Source organism: Harpia harpyja, chromosome 11 (genome assembly GCF_026419915.1).
Source record: "Harpia harpyja isolate bHarHar1 chromosome 11, bHarHar1 primary haplotype, whole genome shotgun sequence".
Taxonomy (NCBI): Eukaryota; Metazoa; Chordata; class Aves; order Accipitriformes; family Accipitridae; genus Harpia; species Harpia harpyja.
The window spans coordinates 33,191,085-33,209,821 of NC_068950.1; the positions used below are offsets into that span (position 1 = coordinate 33,191,085).

At 60.8% G+C, this 18,737-nt stretch overlaps 1 protein-coding gene across 2 annotated transcripts; it reads left to right on the top strand.

Annotated features, from left to right (window-relative positions):
- The first annotated feature begins 3,250 nt into the window (after positions 1–3,250).
- Positions 3,251–17,850, top strand: TIE1 (tyrosine kinase with immunoglobulin like and EGF like domains 1). 2 transcript variants are annotated; one of them, XM_052801881.1, is made up of 24 exons: positions 3,251–3,550; positions 3,969–4,036; positions 4,538–4,825; positions 8,349–8,459; positions 8,568–8,723; positions 8,821–8,952; positions 9,253–9,393; positions 9,615–9,743; positions 10,126–10,271; positions 10,426–10,570; positions 10,830–10,988; positions 11,182–11,319; positions 11,443–11,733; positions 12,756–13,046; positions 13,580–13,893; positions 13,995–14,205; positions 14,360–14,470; positions 14,581–14,771; positions 14,899–15,012; positions 15,171–15,241; positions 15,495–15,535; positions 15,654–15,750; positions 15,936–16,035; positions 16,313–17,850. In XM_052801881.1, the coding sequence occupies exons 1-24, from the start codon at positions 3,360–3,362 to the stop codon at positions 16,382–16,384; spliced, it is 3,708 nt and encodes a 1,235-aa protein (XP_052657841.1). In that variant the 5' UTR covers positions 3,251–3,359; the 3' UTR covers positions 16,385–17,850. The 2 variants fall into 2 exon arrangements, with proteins under 2 accessions (XP_052657841.1, XP_052657842.1); XM_052801882.1 differs by having other exon boundaries at positions 3,450–4,036.
- Positions 17,851–18,737: the final 887 nt, after the last annotated feature.

The following is an 18,737-nucleotide window of genomic DNA, read 5'->3' on the forward strand; positions in this document are numbered from 1 at the left end:
CCTCCCAACGGCTGCGCGCGGGTGAAAGGTGGCGGGGCCGGTTACACATTAACCACCACGCCCGGCCACCTCCCACCCGCTGCCTCCCGTGACGGGTGACCAGGAGACCGCCAGCATCTGCCTGGTGGACCGTGAGCTGCTGTGGGGGCTGCCTCAGGGGGAGCAGAGCACTGGGAGGTGCTGGGGGGCCAGAGGAGGAGGGGGGCACCTCTATGGCATCCTCCCCAAGACGGCCGCGTTCAAGGAGCGCAGCCTGAGCCCAGCCCGCCTACTGTGACAGCTGCTGTGCCCCAGCTCCACGCACCCAGGGCAAGGGCACGCAGCAAGCCTCAGCCAGAGAAGCTGCGACTGAGGCAGCCCGGAAGCGTCTTACAGGAAAATAAAAGTCTTATTGGGATTCCGGCAGAAAGGTGTTTAAAAAGTGCGGCAAACAGGCAGGTCCCTGGGCCCGGCAGTGGATCAGCAGTCTTAGCTTTCTGGCATCGCGGAGCTGCTAATAAAAATGTGGCTTCCCTGAGCAGCACCCAGGGCTCCTTTGAAGGTCCCAGAGGAGGGGGGTGCCCCAACACCTCTGGTACCCCCCATGCAGACCCGCCACTCATCAGTAGCGCTCCCAGTCAGCCCTGCCACGGAGTCAGTGAAAATCTGGGAAGTCACGTCCAAGCAGCATCTTGTGGATGTTTGCTGGCACGCGGTTGGGTAAGATGTGCTGCCATGCCCGCGGGTGCTGGGGTGGGTGAGCGGACAAGGGCTGGCAGAGCCACAGCCTGGGCAGGGGAGGTGCCGGCAGCACCCGCTCCCAGCTTTGCCTCTGCAGCAGGAGGGAGCCCCAGGCTCCCCACTCCCCGTTCCCTGCTCCCCATTCCCACTCCTGCTCAGCGGCAGGAAGCTGCCTGCCAAGGAGAGCGCTGTGGATCTGCAGTTTCCACCCCGGTGGCCGCCGGGACAGGGCGGCCCCGCTTCCCCCAGCTGCCAAGGGGCTCCTCCACAGCCGCGCGTCCCACCCTTTCCTTAGGGAAAGGGCTTCCCAGCAGCCTGTCCATCCTGCGAGCGTGTGATGGATGCCAATGCAGCCAGGCAGCTGCCTGCTCCCCAGCTGCCCTGCCGATGCAACCAGGGGGGCTGGGGATGCTCGGCCACCCCGCTCCCGGGCTGCTCCTATGCCTGGTGGCAGCAGCCCTTAACCCAGCCTTGCAGGGCCTCCCCAGGACCTGCTCTGCACGTAAACCAAAACAAATGGCCAGAGAAGCAGGGCTAGAAAATGTTGCTGAGGCAGCCCAGCCCATCGGTGGATTCGCAGGGCGTTTGCATTTCCTATCAGGAAACGTATCGGTGCATTATGGTTTCTGGCATGTGGTGCCGTGCATTAGAAAGTGCAAATGATAACAAAAAGGGGTATTTTTGTCTCTCTTTTTTTTTTAGTCTGTTGTGATTCAGCAAAAAAGTTGAGGTCTGTGAATTCAGCAGAAATTCAGGTGCTTTCAGTGTGCTGTGGGTTGGGCAGCTAGAGCTTTCCGTATTACAGGAGAGGAAGTAAGGCGAGCTGCTCTGGCTGAGCTCGGCTGTACCCAGCTCCCTGGTTCCTCCTCTGGAGATACATAAAGTTAAACTGGAGCTGTAGGGTCCTGGCTGGGTCTCACCACAGAACCTCACAGAGAGGTTTCCTACCTCAACTCCAACCCGAGGGATCTGCACAGATAGACACCTCTTATCCAAGTGTTCCTAGAAAAAATGCAAGGGGACAAATCAGCTTGGGTCAGATCCCGCGATGGATCCCTGAGATCTCCTGGGCATCACCGGGTGTGGAGAGCTGACCCCAAAGGCTCCCATTCCCCAAAAGAGCAAAGCAATGCGCTGGTTCCCCTCGGGCAGTAACAGAAGTCATGCTATGCTCCCTGGAGGAGCATGCTGCAGGGTCCGTGGTTGCAAAGCCTTCCCATAAAGCGTGTTTGTTCTGTGTAAATAATCCTGTCCTCAAATGGATCCTCGTGTTGGAGGACATTTCACAGAATGCATCATAACTCATGGCTCCGTGTGCTGCCAAGGGAGCACAGAACAAGTTGCTTCCCCAGGCGCAGCACATGTCAGCACATGGTGGCACGATGGCAATTGCAGTTCTGAGCGTGACTAGCCTTTGTAGCCAGTGAACTAGAGGAAGAAGCCATTTATTTATCTATTTATGTATCTATCCCCTTCCTGTAGCTGTACTGAGTGTGCGGATGAGTCTCTGACCCAACGTGCTTGCAAATGAGCTTAGGGTTGGCCAGGCAAATGGGGATGTGGGGTTCCCAGGAGGGCACCGACAACAGGAGGGACCAGCCTCAGCTGCCCAGCCCCTGTGCGTCCCACTGCAGGGCAGCCTCGTGCTCTGCATTTACATCATGGTTGTGCCCCAGGGGTCGCCCAAAAACGGAGCCCCTCACCTATGCACAGCCCACGGCAAAGCACCATGCTTAGTTTTCCAGGCAAATGGAGGCAGCTGCATCTGGTGTCCATCTTTTTTGGATCCTCTGCATCCCTCCTGTTGTGGGGTGGCTGGGTGGCTGTGCTGGGGGAGCCCCTGCCCGCTGCCATCCCTCTCTTGGCACGCTGTGGGCACTGCGTAGCCCTGGAGTGCGCTGTAAATAGTCGGAAGCTATGAATGGATTTCCCCTTCCTCTCCATGTGTGCTTTAGATTTTTGGCCGGATACAGCATGGGCTCGGGACGCACCAAAACATGAGGCTCGCTCTCCAGCAGCCCTGGCTTTCACGTGGGAACAGTTCGATTTGTGAAGTAGCGTAAGTTTTGGTGGGTGAAGCTTATGGTGATTTCCTGGGGAATACCTTTTGTTTGCAAGGTAAAGACCCCAGAGCACACGGAAGGCTGGGGCAGCCTCGCAGGAAGGCTGGGTGTGGGACGCCCTGGGGCTGGGGGGGCAGCAGGGCCATGCCGTGCCATGCCTGTGCCAGTGCCTGTGCCGGCACTGCGCATGGGAAAGCACTTGGGGGAAGCCAGGCTGTCTGCTGCTTTCCACTTCCTCCCAGACATGTTTACTGCAACATGGCGGGTTTTTCTCCCCTGGCAGTGGCCGCCCTCCCATGCGGGCGGGCTGGCTTTTTGGCACCCTGCCTGCACTCCTGCTCAGCCCCTTTCAACCCTGACAGTGGCCCTGCAACAGGCCGCTGCAGGTGTGAGTCAGGCCCCGGCACAACGTGGAGCCCAGGTGGGGCTGTGTCTCGGCACTCCGGCTCGTGGCGGCAGGAGGCCAAGGTGTCACGAGGTGTGTACAGCCTCGGCTTTGCCACATACTGCTTGCCGGGGGAAAGCCTGCACAGGGCAGCTCCCGCCGGCTCCTGGAGTCAGGGCCGTCTCCGAACAATGGGTGGAGAGCAGGAAACGCCGCATGGGAAACAGGATTCAGCTCCGCCGCCACCGCCAGCCACGGCCCCTTGGCCCCTTTCCTTTCCCTGCTCCAGAGAGCCCTTCCCACAGCCGTCAGCCACGGGGCTGCACGGAGGGGACAGGAATGCTGCCACCCGGGCGGGCTGGGGCATGAGACCCTCTGCACGGTGGGCGAGGAGGGGGGGTTGGGACACCTCCCGGCTGGCCTGGGGGCTCAGCGTGGCTCGGGGAGCCCTGAGCACGCAGCCCTAGTCCTGGAAGGGTGGGCGCCTGTTCCCCGGGAGAGCTGCCGCCGGGCAGGGGACCTCAGTGGCCCCTTCGCCATCAAGTTCCCCTCCTGAGCGGCCGGGTGGCCACCGAGCAAGCGTGGACGGGGACATCTTCCTCGCCGTGCCCAGGCTATGCGCCAGAGGAGGTGGTCCTGGCTGCCGTGGATGCTGAGCAGCAGGGCGGAGGCAAGATGGGGGGCAAGGGCAGGGAGCAGGGGTCCTGAGCTGCTGCTCATGTGGAGCCTCTAGGCAGCTGCAGCCTCCAGGTCTGACCCCCGTGACTGGGACATGCTGGGGATTTTCTGACCTCTGCCAGATTCAGGACACGCTCCAAGGACATGGGACTCCAGGTTTATCTTCTGCTTCTCCTCCCACGGCTGGCAGGTAAATCACCCCTTTCCCTCTGCCCCAGGGAGCAGCCCCTGCCCCAGGGAGGCTTGGTGGCAGTAGGCAGCTGTGGGAGCTCAGTGGCGCCATTGGAGCCGGGTTTAGAGGGAGAAAACATCCCTTTGTGATCAGCCATTTGGAGACCTCAGAGGCCAGCAGTGCCATCCCCTGCCTGCCTCTCCCCAGCAAGGGGCTGGGGCACAGGCAACTTGCGGGAGGAGAGGGGCCCCGACACCCTCGTCCTGCTGCACACTTGGCTCGTGACGGGGGGCTGAGCCCCTGGTAATCTCCAAAAGGAGAGTGGAAATGCCCACCGTGTCATCCAGATGGGTTTGCACCCAACCTGGCTGTGCCCTGGCTGCGCCTTCTGGGCTGAGGGTGGCAAAAATGTCCTGGAAAGGGGGTGACATCTGGGTGACAGAGTGTGACCCCAAGGCAGGGCTGGAATGGCCGTGCCCTTGCCCAGCCGTGACATGCCCTCGTGCTCCCCCACCCCAGGGGCCATCCTGGACATCACCCTGATCGCCAACGTGCAGAGCCTGTCCCACTCCGACTTCTTCCTCTCCTGTGTCATGGGGGAGCGCGACGTGAGCTATCTGCAGATCGAGCGGGAGAACAAGATCGTGATGACACACCCCAAGACGGGCTTCCAAAACTACCGCAACCGCAGCAACCATGTCCAGGCCAGGGGCTTCTCCATGGCTGACCTGGTGGGGATCCTCTACTGCCTGGGCCGCACCCCGACCGAGCAGGCCCAGGTGGTCTACGTGCACAACAGCCACAACGGTGAGCAGCTGGGGGGGGCGGCGGGCAGCCCCCCGCCTGCCAGCTGGGTCCATATGGGAGCTACCTGCCCTGTGCTTCGCAATCCCAGCGCCACCCGGCATGGTGGGGGGACGGCGTTGACCCACGGGCTAGGTTTGGGGTCCGCCAGCACCGGTGGGGTGGAGAGGGGAGGGATGTTCAGCTGGAGGAGCGTCGCTGAGACCCATGGAGGTGTGCGGGGATGGGCAGCAGTGTGGGCAGCCGGCTGGGCTGGGAACGGTGCCTGGGAGCAGGGCAAGGTCCAGGAGGAAGTCGGGTGCCCTTGGAGGAGGCGGTGGGGTCTGGAAATCATTAACCAGGATGGGGGGCAGCCCACAGGAGCCATGCCAGCCTCATGCCCCTGCCACAGGCTCCTGGGGAGGAGGTAGTGCCGGGACTCATCTCCAGCAGCCTCCCCGGGCACTTGGCAAGCACCATGCCGCAGCAGGACGTCGCCGCTCCGGCGGTGGGGTCTTGCCGAGAGGCACTGCTGGGGCACACCACAGCCAAGGGCAGCGTTGGGCTCTTGTCTCCTACTCCCATTTGGGGCCACATAAGCCGAAAGGGCCTCCCCGGGCTGGCCAGTGGCAGGGATACCACCCGGGGCAGCACTGTCCCACACTGCCCCCCCGACCTCCGCTCCCCCCATGCTTGAGACTTTGCAAAACTATTAGGACTGAAATTTTCTGTGATAGGTGTTTTCCTCACAATGCTTTCTAGCTCTTTTTTAGAAAGTTTTGGCTAAACCTGTTGACCTTTTGCTGCGAATGGGGCGGGGGGGGCGGGTAAAAGTTTCCCTGCCTGTGTTAAAACACAGCTTTAGCAAGCAGCTCTACTATCTCCAAGCTGGGGAACAGAGGCTGCTGGTGAGGTTCAAGCATCCCCCAAGGAGCAGGGACCAGCCGGTGTCCTTGGTCAGAGGCTCAACCCGAAAATGGCAGTGGTCCTATCGGAAACGGAGCCAGCCAGTCTGGGCAAGCAGAGCAGCACAGAGGTGCCGAGGGAGAGAGGCAGAGGCACCGGGAGTCAGTGTGGAGGGCACAGCCGGCGGCGGGGGTGAGGAGCACAGAGGGGGCTCTGCACCCCCAGATGTCCCTGTATATAAGTCATGGAAGGAGGTGACAGCTCTGGGGCTCCATCAGCATGACGGGGTGTCCCATGGTAGCGGGGCTGCCAGCCAGCCCCCTGCTTCTGGGTTGACATAGCCAGGCCAAAATAGTGCTGTGGAGGAGCTCATTGGTGTCTGGGTCCAAGCCCATGTAGGAGTTACAAGTGCCAAAAAAGTGGCTCTTCTCCAAGCGCCAAACAAACTGCTGTTGCTCTGTTTAATTTAGAGAAGAAGTAAAAAAATAAAGGAAGAAGTAAGCAAAAAAATTACATCTTTGCATGGGGAGGGAGGGCTGTGTACAGAACCCACCAGGGAGGCTTGACGCATATCATCTCTCCTGTTAAGCCCAAGAGTGCACCAAAGCAGGCCAGGGTGAAAAAGCAGTGGGTGGAGAATGCTGTTAGAGGAAAGTTGGCATCTCCCAAAAGGTCATGCATGAAGACAACCATAGGAAGGACGATAAACTTTGGAAGTTTTGCTGTAAAAACAAAGTAAAGCAGACCAAAGAGATCCTGAGGAGCAATTTCAGAAGGGTTTAAAATCTGGCAATAAACTATTTTTTACAATATCCAGAGCAGAAAGACACCCAGAAAAACAATTGCAGAAAACCAAAATTCTTTTATTTTTGCATCCATGTGCATGACAAAGAAGTTGGGGAAACTTGCTGGGGGATCTGTCTAAAATGCCGGCACTGATAGCAAGACACAGGCGATAAATAGCCAAGTGGAGCAGTGCGGCGATACCAAGCCAGGCTTGCCGTGAGCAGGTCTCTGCTGCTGCCTGGGGGGCATGAGTGGAAAGTGGGCGGCAAGGCTGCTCATGGGACGCCAGCCTTTCCTGAAAGCTTTCTGGATAGGAAGTTACAGTAACAGTAACAGTTACTGTAAACCCAAATCAGAACCAGGCAAATTAGTAGAAACCGTAATGAAGAGGAGAATTGGTGGTTATGTTCTCCCTGAGAAAGAAGCAGCGTGAGTTTGCAGTGGGAGGGTCTCTGAGGACTCGGTTGACACTGTCTGCTTGGGTTCCTGGAAAAAATTGTGAAAAATTCCCTTTCAAAGGCTCTTTGGGAGCAATTCTGCACCCAGAGGATGGCAGGGGAGGTCTTTGCCTGGGTCAATAACTGGCTAAAAGAAAGGGAGCAAGAATAGGAGTTAATTTATGATTCTTGTCACGTGGGGAAGTCCACACCGGCATGGCACAGGGTCTCTGTGGGGACCTGTGCCACCGGTTGTGGTTACAGACAGCTGAACAAGCGGCCGTGCCTGCTGCTATCCCTGAGCGGCCCAGAGAGATGCGGGGATGGATGAGCTCGGGGGGGGGCTGCAGAAACTGCTGGGTGGTGATGGAGCGACAGATAAAATTCAGTGTAGGTAAACACAAAGCACTGTGTTTGGGGATCCCTGGGGGACATGTTGGGCCCTCACTCCAGTGAGTGAGATGGAGTGAGACAGGACAGGGGCCACATCTGTGTGCCCTTTAGGAGGGACTGCAAAGTCCGTGGTAGAAAGATCCCAGCTAGAGGGGAAGGTGGGGAGGGGATTCTGGGGAATTACCAGGACACATGACCTGCGGTGCTTTTCCACGGGTGTCTGCGGCATGTGCCGCTTCCTCCTGGCCTCGCCGGGGCAGGACTCGGCGCTGGATGTGCCTTAGTTCCAACCCAGCGTGGCTGCTTTTAGTGTATGAAGCTAGTATGCTGGCAGGCTCCAAGAGTTGGCACCTGCCTGTGCCCTCTTTTGTCTGTCCTGGCACGCCCAGGGCTTGGTTTCCCAGGCCTTAACATATTTATAGTCCCGTCTGTGCTCAAAGCTGGGCTCTGGCTGACTCATATTAATACTCTGAGCGTTCATTGCTGCTGCATGTCCCAACACCTGGGAAATCAGGAAAACAGACATGACAGGGCCAATGGTCCCATGGGCTGGCATGCAGCCCTCCGCACGCCTGCTTCCCCTCGCCGCCCCTCGCCTGCCCCTGCTGTCACTGCCTGCAGCCACTCTGCGCCTCCTGAGCCAGCAGCAGGCAGGGCGCACCGTGCGGATTTGTCCCAGCTGTCACCTCCCCAGGCTGCTGCCACCGGCATCCCGCGCCCGGCTGGGGCTGGTGGGCTGGCCAGAGGACAGGGTGCCCCATCCCACTACTTGGTGTCTGCCGGTGGGGGCAGAAGGAGCTGGGAAGGGAGCGCCTGTCCCTGCAGAGGCTTGAGGGAGTCCCAGCTCCCACACGGGGTGGACGGGGAGGTGTGTCACGATGTCCCAGCAGCAACATGTGGTGGGTGCTGGGCTGTGCCAGGGTCATGTTTTGGGGTGGCTGGTCTGGGGGTGCCAGCGCTGCCCTTTGGTGTGAGTGCCCTGGGGGGCGACCGCTGCTCAGCCTGCTCCTCCTCCTCCTCCGCAGCCCACCTCTTCCCAGTGAAGGCCACACAGTCTGTGAACATCGCCGAGCCGGCCACCTTCTCTGCCAGGGTCCTCAAGAGGAAGGAGACGGACGTTATGTGGAAAAGAAATGGCAAGTGGCCCCAAAAGCAGGCATGGGGCTGGGGCTGCTCCCAGCTGGTGCCTGGCGCCGGCCCCGGGGGCATGGGCGGACCCCGGGTCACCTTCTGCCCCCTTGCAGGCACCTACTACCAGACCACGGACCGGAGCGAGGTGCGGGGTGACCTTGTCACCCTGACACTCCCCAATGTCAGCGTGAGCGAAAATGGCGTCTACAGTGCCACATTCATGGGGGACAGCCCTCTGTGGAGTGCCTTCTACCGCCTGATCGTGAGAGGTGAGAGGGGCCCTGGCTCCCCGGGACGCGGGGACAGGTGGCCGTACCCTGCCCTCCGGCCTGGTGCCACCCTGCGCCCCCTCCGCTCTCTCCGCAGCCTGCCCTGCAAAGAAATGGGGACCGTCCTGTGAGAAGGACTGTCCTGACTGTCTGAATGGCGGCGTCTGCCACGACCATGTTGGCGAATGTGTCTGCCCTCCCGGGTTCATGGGCACCCGCTGCGAGCGAGGTAGGTGCCAGGCTGCCCAGCAGCGGGAGCTGTGCCCAGGGCATGCATGGGGGCCTCGCTGCACTCCCAGCCCCGGGCACTGTGGCCAGAAACTCCACGTGCATCCCCAGTGCCTCCCCACCCGCAGTGCCCCCTGTTTCTGGAGCAGGGCTGGACCATCCACCCTCTCAGCAGGACACGGCTCCTGTGCCTGCTCGGGGTGGTAATACAGGGTTTGGGGCACCGGAGCCGGCACCATGCTGTGCACAAACAGTGCATGGGTGAACGGCAGGTGAGGGCAGACCATGCTTTTTTTCCCAGCCTGCCGGGAAGGCCAGTTTGGCCGCAACTGCCAGGAGACGTGCCAGAGAGCCCAGGGCTGCAGGGGGCTGAGCTTCTGCCTGCCGGACCCCTACGGCTGCTCCTGCGCCTCGGGCTGGACTGGCTCCCGCTGCAGCCAAGGTATGGCGACTTGGGCGTCCATCAGCTTCCCCATCCAGCCTGGGCTCCCTCCAGGGCCCAGCTCTGCTCTTCAGCAGCAGCAGCACCTGTGCAAGCTTCTCTCAGCCTGAGAGTCGGCATGGGTTGAGCAGTGCCGCTGACTGCACCAGCTGCCCACGCTCTCTGCCTCTGTGGTCCTGCACCACGGCCGGGGGTAGCAGTGAGCTCTCCTCTTCCTGCAGCCTGTCCCCCAGGATACTATGGCCCCGACTGCGCCCTGGGGTGCGCCTGCCGAAATGGAGGCAGCTGTAACCGCTTCAGCGGCTGTGTCTGTCCAGCGGGCTGGCATGGGCAGCACTGTGAGAAGTCAGGTGAGGCTGGTGTGGGGCTGCGGTGGGTTTCTGTCCCCCACCCTTAGGCGGGCTCTGGCTTCTTCCTCACCAGTGACTGGGGGGTCATCTACTGGCCTCGCCAGCTGGCTCAACAGTCCCCCTTGCCTGCAGAAATAGCCCCCAACCCTATGGAAACCGGGGCGCTCCAAGGGGACCATCTAGTCTGGCGCCCCAGGATTAGCCATGCCAAGAGCATTGCTGAGCCCGGCACGTCGGGTGGGGATCAGGGCTGGACTGCAGCATCTGGCACTGGCCCCCTGGAACCAGGGTCTGGCTGCAGCCGGGACCAGGGAAAGGTGCCAGCCCCTCTTGTGCCTGGGGAGGAGCGGGGCCAGCCCTAATGCCGATTTCTGTGGGCCAGACCGGTTCCCCCAGATCATCCAACTGGCCTCGGAGCTGGAGTTCAACCTGGGCTCAGAGCCCATAGTCAGCTGCGTGGCTACCGGCAACCCACTGCCCGCCAGCGACAGTGTGGAGCTGCGCAAGGCTGACGGGACTGTGCTCAAGGTACTGCCCCTGTGCCCTTGCCCCACTACCATCCCTGTGTTGCTGGCTCCCTCAAAAGCACTTGTCTCTCTGCCAGGCTGCTGGGCAGCTTCAGGCCGGTGTGGGGAGATAGGCAGCTGAGCCAGGGGGCTGATGGCACCCTCTGTGCCCACAGCTTATCAAAGCCATTATCGAGCCAGGGCAGATCACCTGCGAGTTTCAGGTGCAGCGCCTGACGAAGGCAGACACAGGGCTCTGGGAGTGCCGGGTCTCTACGACTGGGGGCCAGGACAGCCGGAAAGTCAAGGTCAATATCCGAGGTGAGGAAAGGGTGGTGGCATGAACAGGACAAGCTGGGGTTGCTGGGGGAGGCTGACAGCATGGTGTGGCAATGCCAAACGCCCTGCACTGGACTGGGTGCCACCCATCGTGTGCTGCAGTGCCAGCAGACAGGTTTGGGTGGTGATAAAAGACTTCCCTGACAAAGCTGGAAGGAGCCAAGAGGTGGTGGATGTACCCACACTCTGCTCCTCGTTGCTCCCAGTCCCACTGGTGTCATTCCCTCTTCCCCCCTCTAAGTGCCACCAGCACCCCTGAGCCCCCCCCGGCTGCTGGCCAAGCAAAGCCGCCAGCTCGTGGTGTCGCCCGTGGACTGCTTCTCTGGTGATGGACCCATCATCTCCATCAAGCTGCTCTACAAGCCCAAGGATGACACCTCAGCATGGTCATCCATTGTGGGTAAGTGTCTGCCAGGGGGCAGAGGGCACAGGTAGGACCTGGGCAGGAGGGGATGGCTGTCCCAGCCAGTGGGTGTCTGGGTTGGGCAGAGGTCTCCATCCCGGGGGCCCAGTGGTAATGCCGAGGAGGATGCCAGTGGCCAGGCAGATTGTGGGTCATGGGCATGGCTTTGACATGTCCTCTTGGCCAACAGTCGACAACAGCGAGAACATCACGCTCATGAACCTCCGGCCGGTGACCGCCTACATCGTCAAGGTGCAGCTGAGCCGTCCAGGGGATGGTGGGGAGGGCAGCAAGGGGCCTGAGGCTGTCATGGTGACCGAGTGCCTTGGTGAGCCTCCATCTCCCTCACCCTGACCCTAACGCTGACCCTACCCCTAACGCTGCATGGCGCCAGGTCTGCAAAACCCCAGGGCTGATGCGCTGTGAGGTTTTGCTGCCTTTTTGTTCACAGAGCCCACAGTCAAGCCTGTGATCGAAGGTTGGTCCATAGAGGAGAAAAACACCCTTCACGTCAACTGGAAATTGCCAAGTAACCACGAGCCAGCACACGGCTTCATCGTCCACCTCTTTGACTCCGCAAGGCGGCTGGTCTGTGAGAAAAATATCACATCCATCTCTGTGCTCTCTGCCCGCATTGGGGACCTGGAGTTCAACAAGGAGTACGGGCTGGAGGTGCTGGTGTACCACTGTGCCAGCCTGGGGCCCCCCTCCGACCTCTACAAGGTCATGATCAACAGCAAAGGTGGGTCCAGCAGAACACAGGGAATTATTACAGGGAATTACAATGATAAATCAGTTATAATTGTAACGGCGACCATCCCCAAGTCCTGTATCCCATCTCTGATAGAGCATGAACAGCTGCTTGGGGGAAAATGGGTCCTCCTTTCCCTGCTAGACCCTGCAGCCTCCAGCACCAAGCAGCTGAGAAACATTCTAAGCTGAACATGACATTCAGGCCATCACAAGTGATGCTCGCAAACAGATCTGTCCTCTGCATCCTTGCCCAAGCCCTGATGGACCTGTCTATACTTGCAGCCTGTAGCAACAAGTTCCTCGGTATAATTATACTTTGTGTGAAAAAATTATTTCCCTTTGGTTCACTTTAACCCCGCTGCCTGGTAATTTTGCTGGATGGTCACTAGGGCTTGGGGAGACCTGAAGTCCCTCCTGTGGGCACATGCACACATGCACGCAGCCCTCCACGTGGGTGGGAGACCATGGAGAGGTGGAGCATCAGCCGGACCAACCTTTCTGGCAGCCAAGGGGGAAGGAGTGCATGAGGGCTTCGGTGAGGCTCAGCACTGCCTGGCACATGTTGGGACGGCTAGTGGGCGACAAGCTTGGAAGATGTGAGGTCTTCTCTTCGAGCTTGTAAGAGCTTTGTGTGATTTGGTGATTTGGGGTTAGGGATGTCGGCAGGCTGGAGAAGGCTCAGAGGAGGCGGTGGGAACACTGTGTGTGAGGGGGGGTTGAAGAAATAAAATATCCCAAGGGCTAGGCTATACACAGACATCTACCTTGATGGTCCCTGAGGCTGGGAGCATTTGGGGGTACAGTCCTGCCCTACTTTTGTACCTGGAGAGCAGCTCCACCTCCTCCTGCACCTCCTCCAAGCAGGGGCCAGGGGTCCCTGGAGGTCCCTCAAACCTGGCACAGCTTTGGTTGCCATTGCCATCCATGGGGTCCAGTCCTCACAGCAGCGTTCAGGTCCTGCAGTGCCAGAAGCCCCATCCTGGGACTGACACTCTCCTCTCCTTGTCCCAGGGCCCTCCTCCCCACGGTTGCTCTCAGCAGAGTCCGTGTCCGACACCGCCGTCAGGCTCTCCTGGCAGGTCCCCGAGTACCCCAACGGGGGCATCACCAAGTACATCGTGGAGCTGCAGCAGGTGGGGGGCACCAGCGAGCCCCAGTGGATTGACACCGACAGTGGCGCCGAGACGACCAAGATCGTCGGGGGCCTCAACGCCAGCACCAGCTACCAGTTTCGCGTCCGTGCCAACTCCCATGTCCCAGGGGAATGGAGCCAGCCCGTGAAAGCCAAAACCCTGGGGGATGGTGAGAAGGGTGTCCCAGCAGACAGGGGACTCGGCTCTGGAGGAGCTTGGGCTCAGCATCTGGGTCAGCAAAGAGTGACGGGGTGCTCATGTGACTTTAGAGAGTGGCTCTGAAGCAGCAGCCCAAGCCCAAAACACTTGTGGGTGTCTTCAGAAATCCTGCTCCTCCTAGTCCTGATGGGGCAGGGGTGGCATGGTGATAGCACGGCACCCACAGAGTGGCTCTGCCTTGGCCAGAAGGTGACACGGTGTGCGAGGGGCTAGAGGAGCAGGGCAGAGCCGGCACGGGAGGAGCTGGTGGCTGGACCCAGAGCTGGTTGGAAGTCTAGAAACCAGCAGGTTCAGTGGCAGGGCCCGGTCAGTGACACCATCACCCCTGTGCCACCATGGCACCAGGAGCTTGGGATGTGGTTGTGGTATCTTCATGGGGTCGCAGGGTGCTGGGAGAGGGCTGCTGTCTTGGTGCTTGGCCACCCGTGCAGCCTGGGCAGGGCTTGGCTGTGGACCACGACCCTCCATCCCTCCTTTCGGCAGGAGCGCTGAGCGTGCCGCCCAGCCTGGGCAGCCAGAGCACCGAGCAGGCGGGAATAGACCAGCAGCTGCTCTTGGCCATCGTTGGCTCCGTGTCCGTCACCTGCCTCACCATCCTCTTTGCCCTTCTGGCACTTTTCCTCATCAAGAAGAATTTTTTCCACCGGCGCCGCACCTTTACATACCAGTCTGGCTCGGTGAGTGCCGCCTGCCCTGCCAGGACCGTATCCCCAGCTCCCCACGTCCCAGCCCGATCCAGGTCACGCTCCGTAGCCTCCAGTCCGGATGCAGCCAGACCTCACTTCCACACGGAGAGGGTGCGGAGCCCGCCCTTGCCCATGATGCCTGCCCTGCCAGGACTGCCGTGCAGGCAGAGGGGTGCCCGGTGCCTCTAACCTCACCCGTTCCCATCTGCCAGGGGGAAGAGACCATCCTGCAGTTCAACTCGGGGACCCTGACCCTGACACGCCGGCCTAAGCCACAGCCTGAGCCCCTCAGCTACCCCATCCTGGAGTGGGAAGACATCAAGTTTGAGGACATGATCGGGGAGGGCAACTTTGGGCAGGTCATCAGGGCCATGATCAAAAAGGATGGCCTGAAAATGAATGCAGCCATCAAGATGCTGAAAGGTGAGTGTGGGGGGAGGCGGGAAGGGTGGGCTGGGGGATGCAGCTGCATCCTGGGCCATGCTCGGTGCTGAGGAGGGGCAGGATCCATCGGTGGAGGAGCAGAGGAAGGGCCCTTGTTGTAGGACTGAGGTGTCCATCCCTTCTTTTCTTCCAGAGTTTGCCTCAGAGAACGACCATCGTGACTTTGCCGGGGAGCTGGAGGTGCTGTGCAAATTGGGCCATCACCCCAACATCATCAACTTGCTGGGTGCCTGCGAGAACAAGGGTGAGGGCTGTCCCCTTCTCCCCTCTCCCCAGCCCCACAGCCCCTGTCTGGCTGTGTATTCCTCTTTGCTGAGGAGAGCTCCATGAGCCCAACCTCCTCCTGCCCCCCAGGCTACTTGTACATCGCCATTGAGTATGCTCCCTATGGAAACCTCCTCGACTTCCTCCGCAAAAGCCGAGTCTTGGAGACAGACCCAGCCTTTGCCAAGGAGCACGGCACCGCCTCCACCCTCACCTCCCAGCAGCTCCTCCAGTTTGCTTCAGATGTGGCCAAGGGGATGCAGTACCTGAGTGAGAAGCAGGTACATCCCCAGCAAGCCTCTCAGAGCATCCTTCCCCTGGGGTCTGGGGACTCCCCATCAGGGCACAAGACCCCTGGGGCCAGCAGCAGGGAGCATGTGGCTCCTGCTGACTGCTGGCCCCTTTCAGTTCATCCACAGGGACCTGGCAGCCAGGAATATCCTGGTGGGAGAAAACCTGGCCTCCAAGATTGCCGACTTTGGCCTTTCCAGAGGGGAGGAGGTCTATGTGAAGAAGACGATGGTGAGGCAGGAGCAAAGCGTCTCCATGGGGCCTGCACCAATGCAGGACCCCTGCCATCAGTGGGAACAACCCACCATGCTGGGACCGGCTGTGTCACAGCTGCCCTCTGTCTGCGGGGCATCCCCCCCTGCCCTGACAGTCATTCTCTGTTTCCCCAGGGCCGCTTGCCAGTTCGGTGGATGGCCATCGAGTCCCTGAACTACAGCGTGTACACCACCAAGAGCGATGTGTAAGTCCTGCAGGCAGGGGCACTGGGGCTGGGGCATGGCCGTGGCCACCTCCATCCCTCTCCGGGGTGGTCAGTGTGGCGATGCTTTTGCTCTGAGTGCTGCAAGGGCAGGAGGTGATGCTGATGCATCATCCTGGGGAGCTGCCAGCTCAGCCCAAGACCTGGCTGCCTGCTCCACCCTGGGCTTTGCCCCATGCCCATCAGCAGAGCATGGCTGGGAACTCCATCACAGCCTCAGCTCCTGCCCTTTCAGGTGGTCATTCGGTGTCCTGCTCTGGGAGATCGTCAGCTTGGGTAAGGCTCTTCTGTGTCCCCTGCCTCCACACGGGTCCCTGCAGGTCCTCCTGCAGCCCCAGAGGGGACAGCCCAGGGACCATCCCTGCTGCAGCCAGCCGTGTGTCTCTGGCCGCAGGGGGTACGCCGTACTGCGGGATGACATGTGCCGAGCTCTATGAGAAGCTGCCCCAGGGCTACCGCATGGAGAAGCCACGCAACTGTGACGACGAGGTGTAAGTGGGCAGAGCTCCTGCCCGGTTCCACTCTGCACTGTGGCTGGGGGATAAGCTGGGGTCCCACACCCCAAACACCCTTCCTGGGCTTTAGTTTCCCACGTGCTTCCCCCCATCTCCCACAAACAGCTTTTCTGCCCCCTCTCCCCCCCGTGCACGCTGAGCCGCCGGCTCTCTGCCCCCAGGTACGAGCTGATGCGGCAGTGCTGGCGCGACCGCCCCTACGAGCGCCCACCCTTCGCCCAGATCTCCATGCAGCTCATCCGCATGCTGGAGGCCAGGAAGGTGAGTGATGACGGCTCAGCAGGAGGGATGCCCACCTTGTGCGGGACTTGTCCAAATGCTGGAGCATCCCTTGGGCTCGGTTGGGGGGGGGACATCCAGCAGCAGCAGAACCTGTGTGACCCCATCATGTGGTTGGGGGTAACCCCAGCATCACTTTTTGGGTGTGGGGAGCCCCATCGCCTCCCTCCAGGGCACAGCGCCTGAGAGTGTGCCAGCAGGGACGAGAAGTAGATAGGGACACTGCCACAACTGGCTCCTGACTGAGGTTCCCCCACAGGCCTACGTGAACATGGCCCTGTTCGAGAACTTCACCTACGCGGGGATCGATGCCACTGCCGAGGAGGCATGAGGCTGCGCTGGCACCGTGCAGAGGGGCAACGCTGGCCCCAGCCTGCTGGGACAGTGCTGTGGGGACGAGGGGCTGCCCGTCCCCCTCCAGGGCCGAGTGGCCAGACGCCGGTGCCCCTTCCCAAGAGTGCCTTCCCCGCAGCAGGACTGTGCCATCCCCTCCCTGGCTGCCCACCCAGCGTGTACTGGCCATGCTGGCACATCACTGACTATCGACACGGCCCCATGCTGCTGGGGGACATGCTGGGATGGCCCCCAAGGACAAGCAGCAGCGGAGTGCAGCAGAGCGGGCAGGAGAGGGGCTCTCTCAGGAGCTAGGGTGCTGCCACCTGAGCCCATGGACACAAATACCCAAGCTTTGGGGCGAGAGGGGAAGCAGCGAGCCGGCAGCTGCCTGCCCTGCAGCTCTCAGCGTGCTCTGGACCTGAAGCGGTGCCAGCGGGGCTGTGAGCATCACTGCCGGCGCGGGACAGGGCCACCCCGGAGGTGCAAACGGACAAGGGACAGTGTTGGCTGTGCACAGCCTCCAGCTCTGCAGTAACCTTTTGGAGGTGCCAGCCCTGCCTTACAGACAATAAACGTAGTGCAACAGGCAGCTGGGTCCGGAGGAGGGGAGGTGGGGACCCAGCTCCGCCTCCCTGATGGCACGGGGAACAGGATGGGGGCCTCGATGGTCTGCTGCTGTGGTGGGCACTCCTTGGGATCCTGTCCCCATCGGGGTCCTTTGATGATCCCCAGGGATGCCCCAGTGCCCCCAGACAAGCCCCAAGTCTTATCATGCCATGGGGATGGGTTTTCTTAATATCCAATTGGAATCTGCCCCCTGCAGTTTAAGACTTTGTCCTGTCCCTAAGGGATACGGAGAACAGACTATGTCCTTCCTTCACACAGCCACCTCTCGCATGCTTGAAAACTGTTCCTGCAGCTTCCCCTCAGTTGGCCGCTCCTCTGGGGATGGCCCCGCTACTCTGGCCGGTCCCTGTGGGGCTGTGCAGCTCCGCACCCTTCCCACCCTGGCCAGCCGGCGCCCACCCAGCACTGTGCTGAGCCATCGGGTAACTTCCCACGTCTTGCACAGGGACCATCATGGTCGACCAGCCTGCTTGAACACATGCCATTGGGGTGATTCTCTTTCGCATGCCGGTCCCTCAAAGATTGCCTGGGCTTTGCGCTGACCCTCCCATGGGAGCTCCTGCCCCACGCTGTGGTCCCTCATCCTGCACTGCTGCTGTTTGTTATGCTGACAGTGGGTGGGCTTCATCTCTGTTGGCCTCAGCTTGCTAAGCCCTTGGCGTACCATCCAGCTGCCCATCTAGCCATCTTCCACAGTCCGCGGGAAGCAAGGGCTGCTGCTCTGGAGCCCAGTATCCCAGCTGAAGGCAGGGGCATTTGCATTTGCCCTTCTGGGCAAGAGTCATTTTTCCCCAGAAGGTGTTTCAACCCTGTCAATACCATTTTGATTTCCCATTCTGGCCTCCAGTGCTCTTTGGTGTCAACTGCAGCCGTTAGTAAGCAGCCTCTCTGCCCCATCACTCAGGTGTACAGTGATCGGGACTGGCCCTTGCGGGCAGCCTGACGTGTGCCACCGCCTCTGCACCTCCTCCGCTGCCGGCTGGGAATGGCGTCTGAGGCAGCATCATCAGCCCTGCTCAAACTGAGGGTTTTCTGCTTTTTGCCTCCCTGACGGCAAAGCCCAGTAGCCAGATGGAGAAGGAAGTGGGACTGATTTGACAAAAATTGACTGTGACAAATTGGTGCTGGCTGTTCCCGTCTCCTCTCAATGCCCCCGCTGCTGTCCCTGGCGGCAGGGCAAGGAGAAGCCCACCCGCCCTTGGCACGGTGAGGACGTGTGTGCGAGTGGCTCCTCATGCCCTGGCTGGTTCTCCCCGGGCTGTGCCGCGGTGCTGTGCCCCGGCGGGCTGGGACACCCCTCCTGGCTGCCTGCGCCAAGCAGCGGTGGTAGATTGGCACGAGGCTGAGCATGCCTGCAGGACCCCACCACGGTGGCCCTGCTCCTGCCTCAGCACTCTAGCATCTGTGTGGGCCCTGCCAATGCCCCCTGTGCCTGCAGCTCTCCTCCTGGCACAGCCACGGGGATGGCACCGCTGGGCCGTGCAGAGCAGACCCAGTGCGCACCGGTGCCAGGCGGCACAGGGCGGGATGAGGCCGGAGCAGCTGCCCCATGTCCCATGCTCCCACGTGCCTGCAGCCCCCAACAGCCTGCCCTGCCTTGCCCTGCCCAGCATAGGGGCCTCCGCGGTTCCTCAGGGGTTGTTTTTCTTCCTACCCCAGCCTCCCGGCATGCCGGTAGCCGCAAGGGCAGGACGTGCCGCCTATCTGATAGGAGCAGTCTC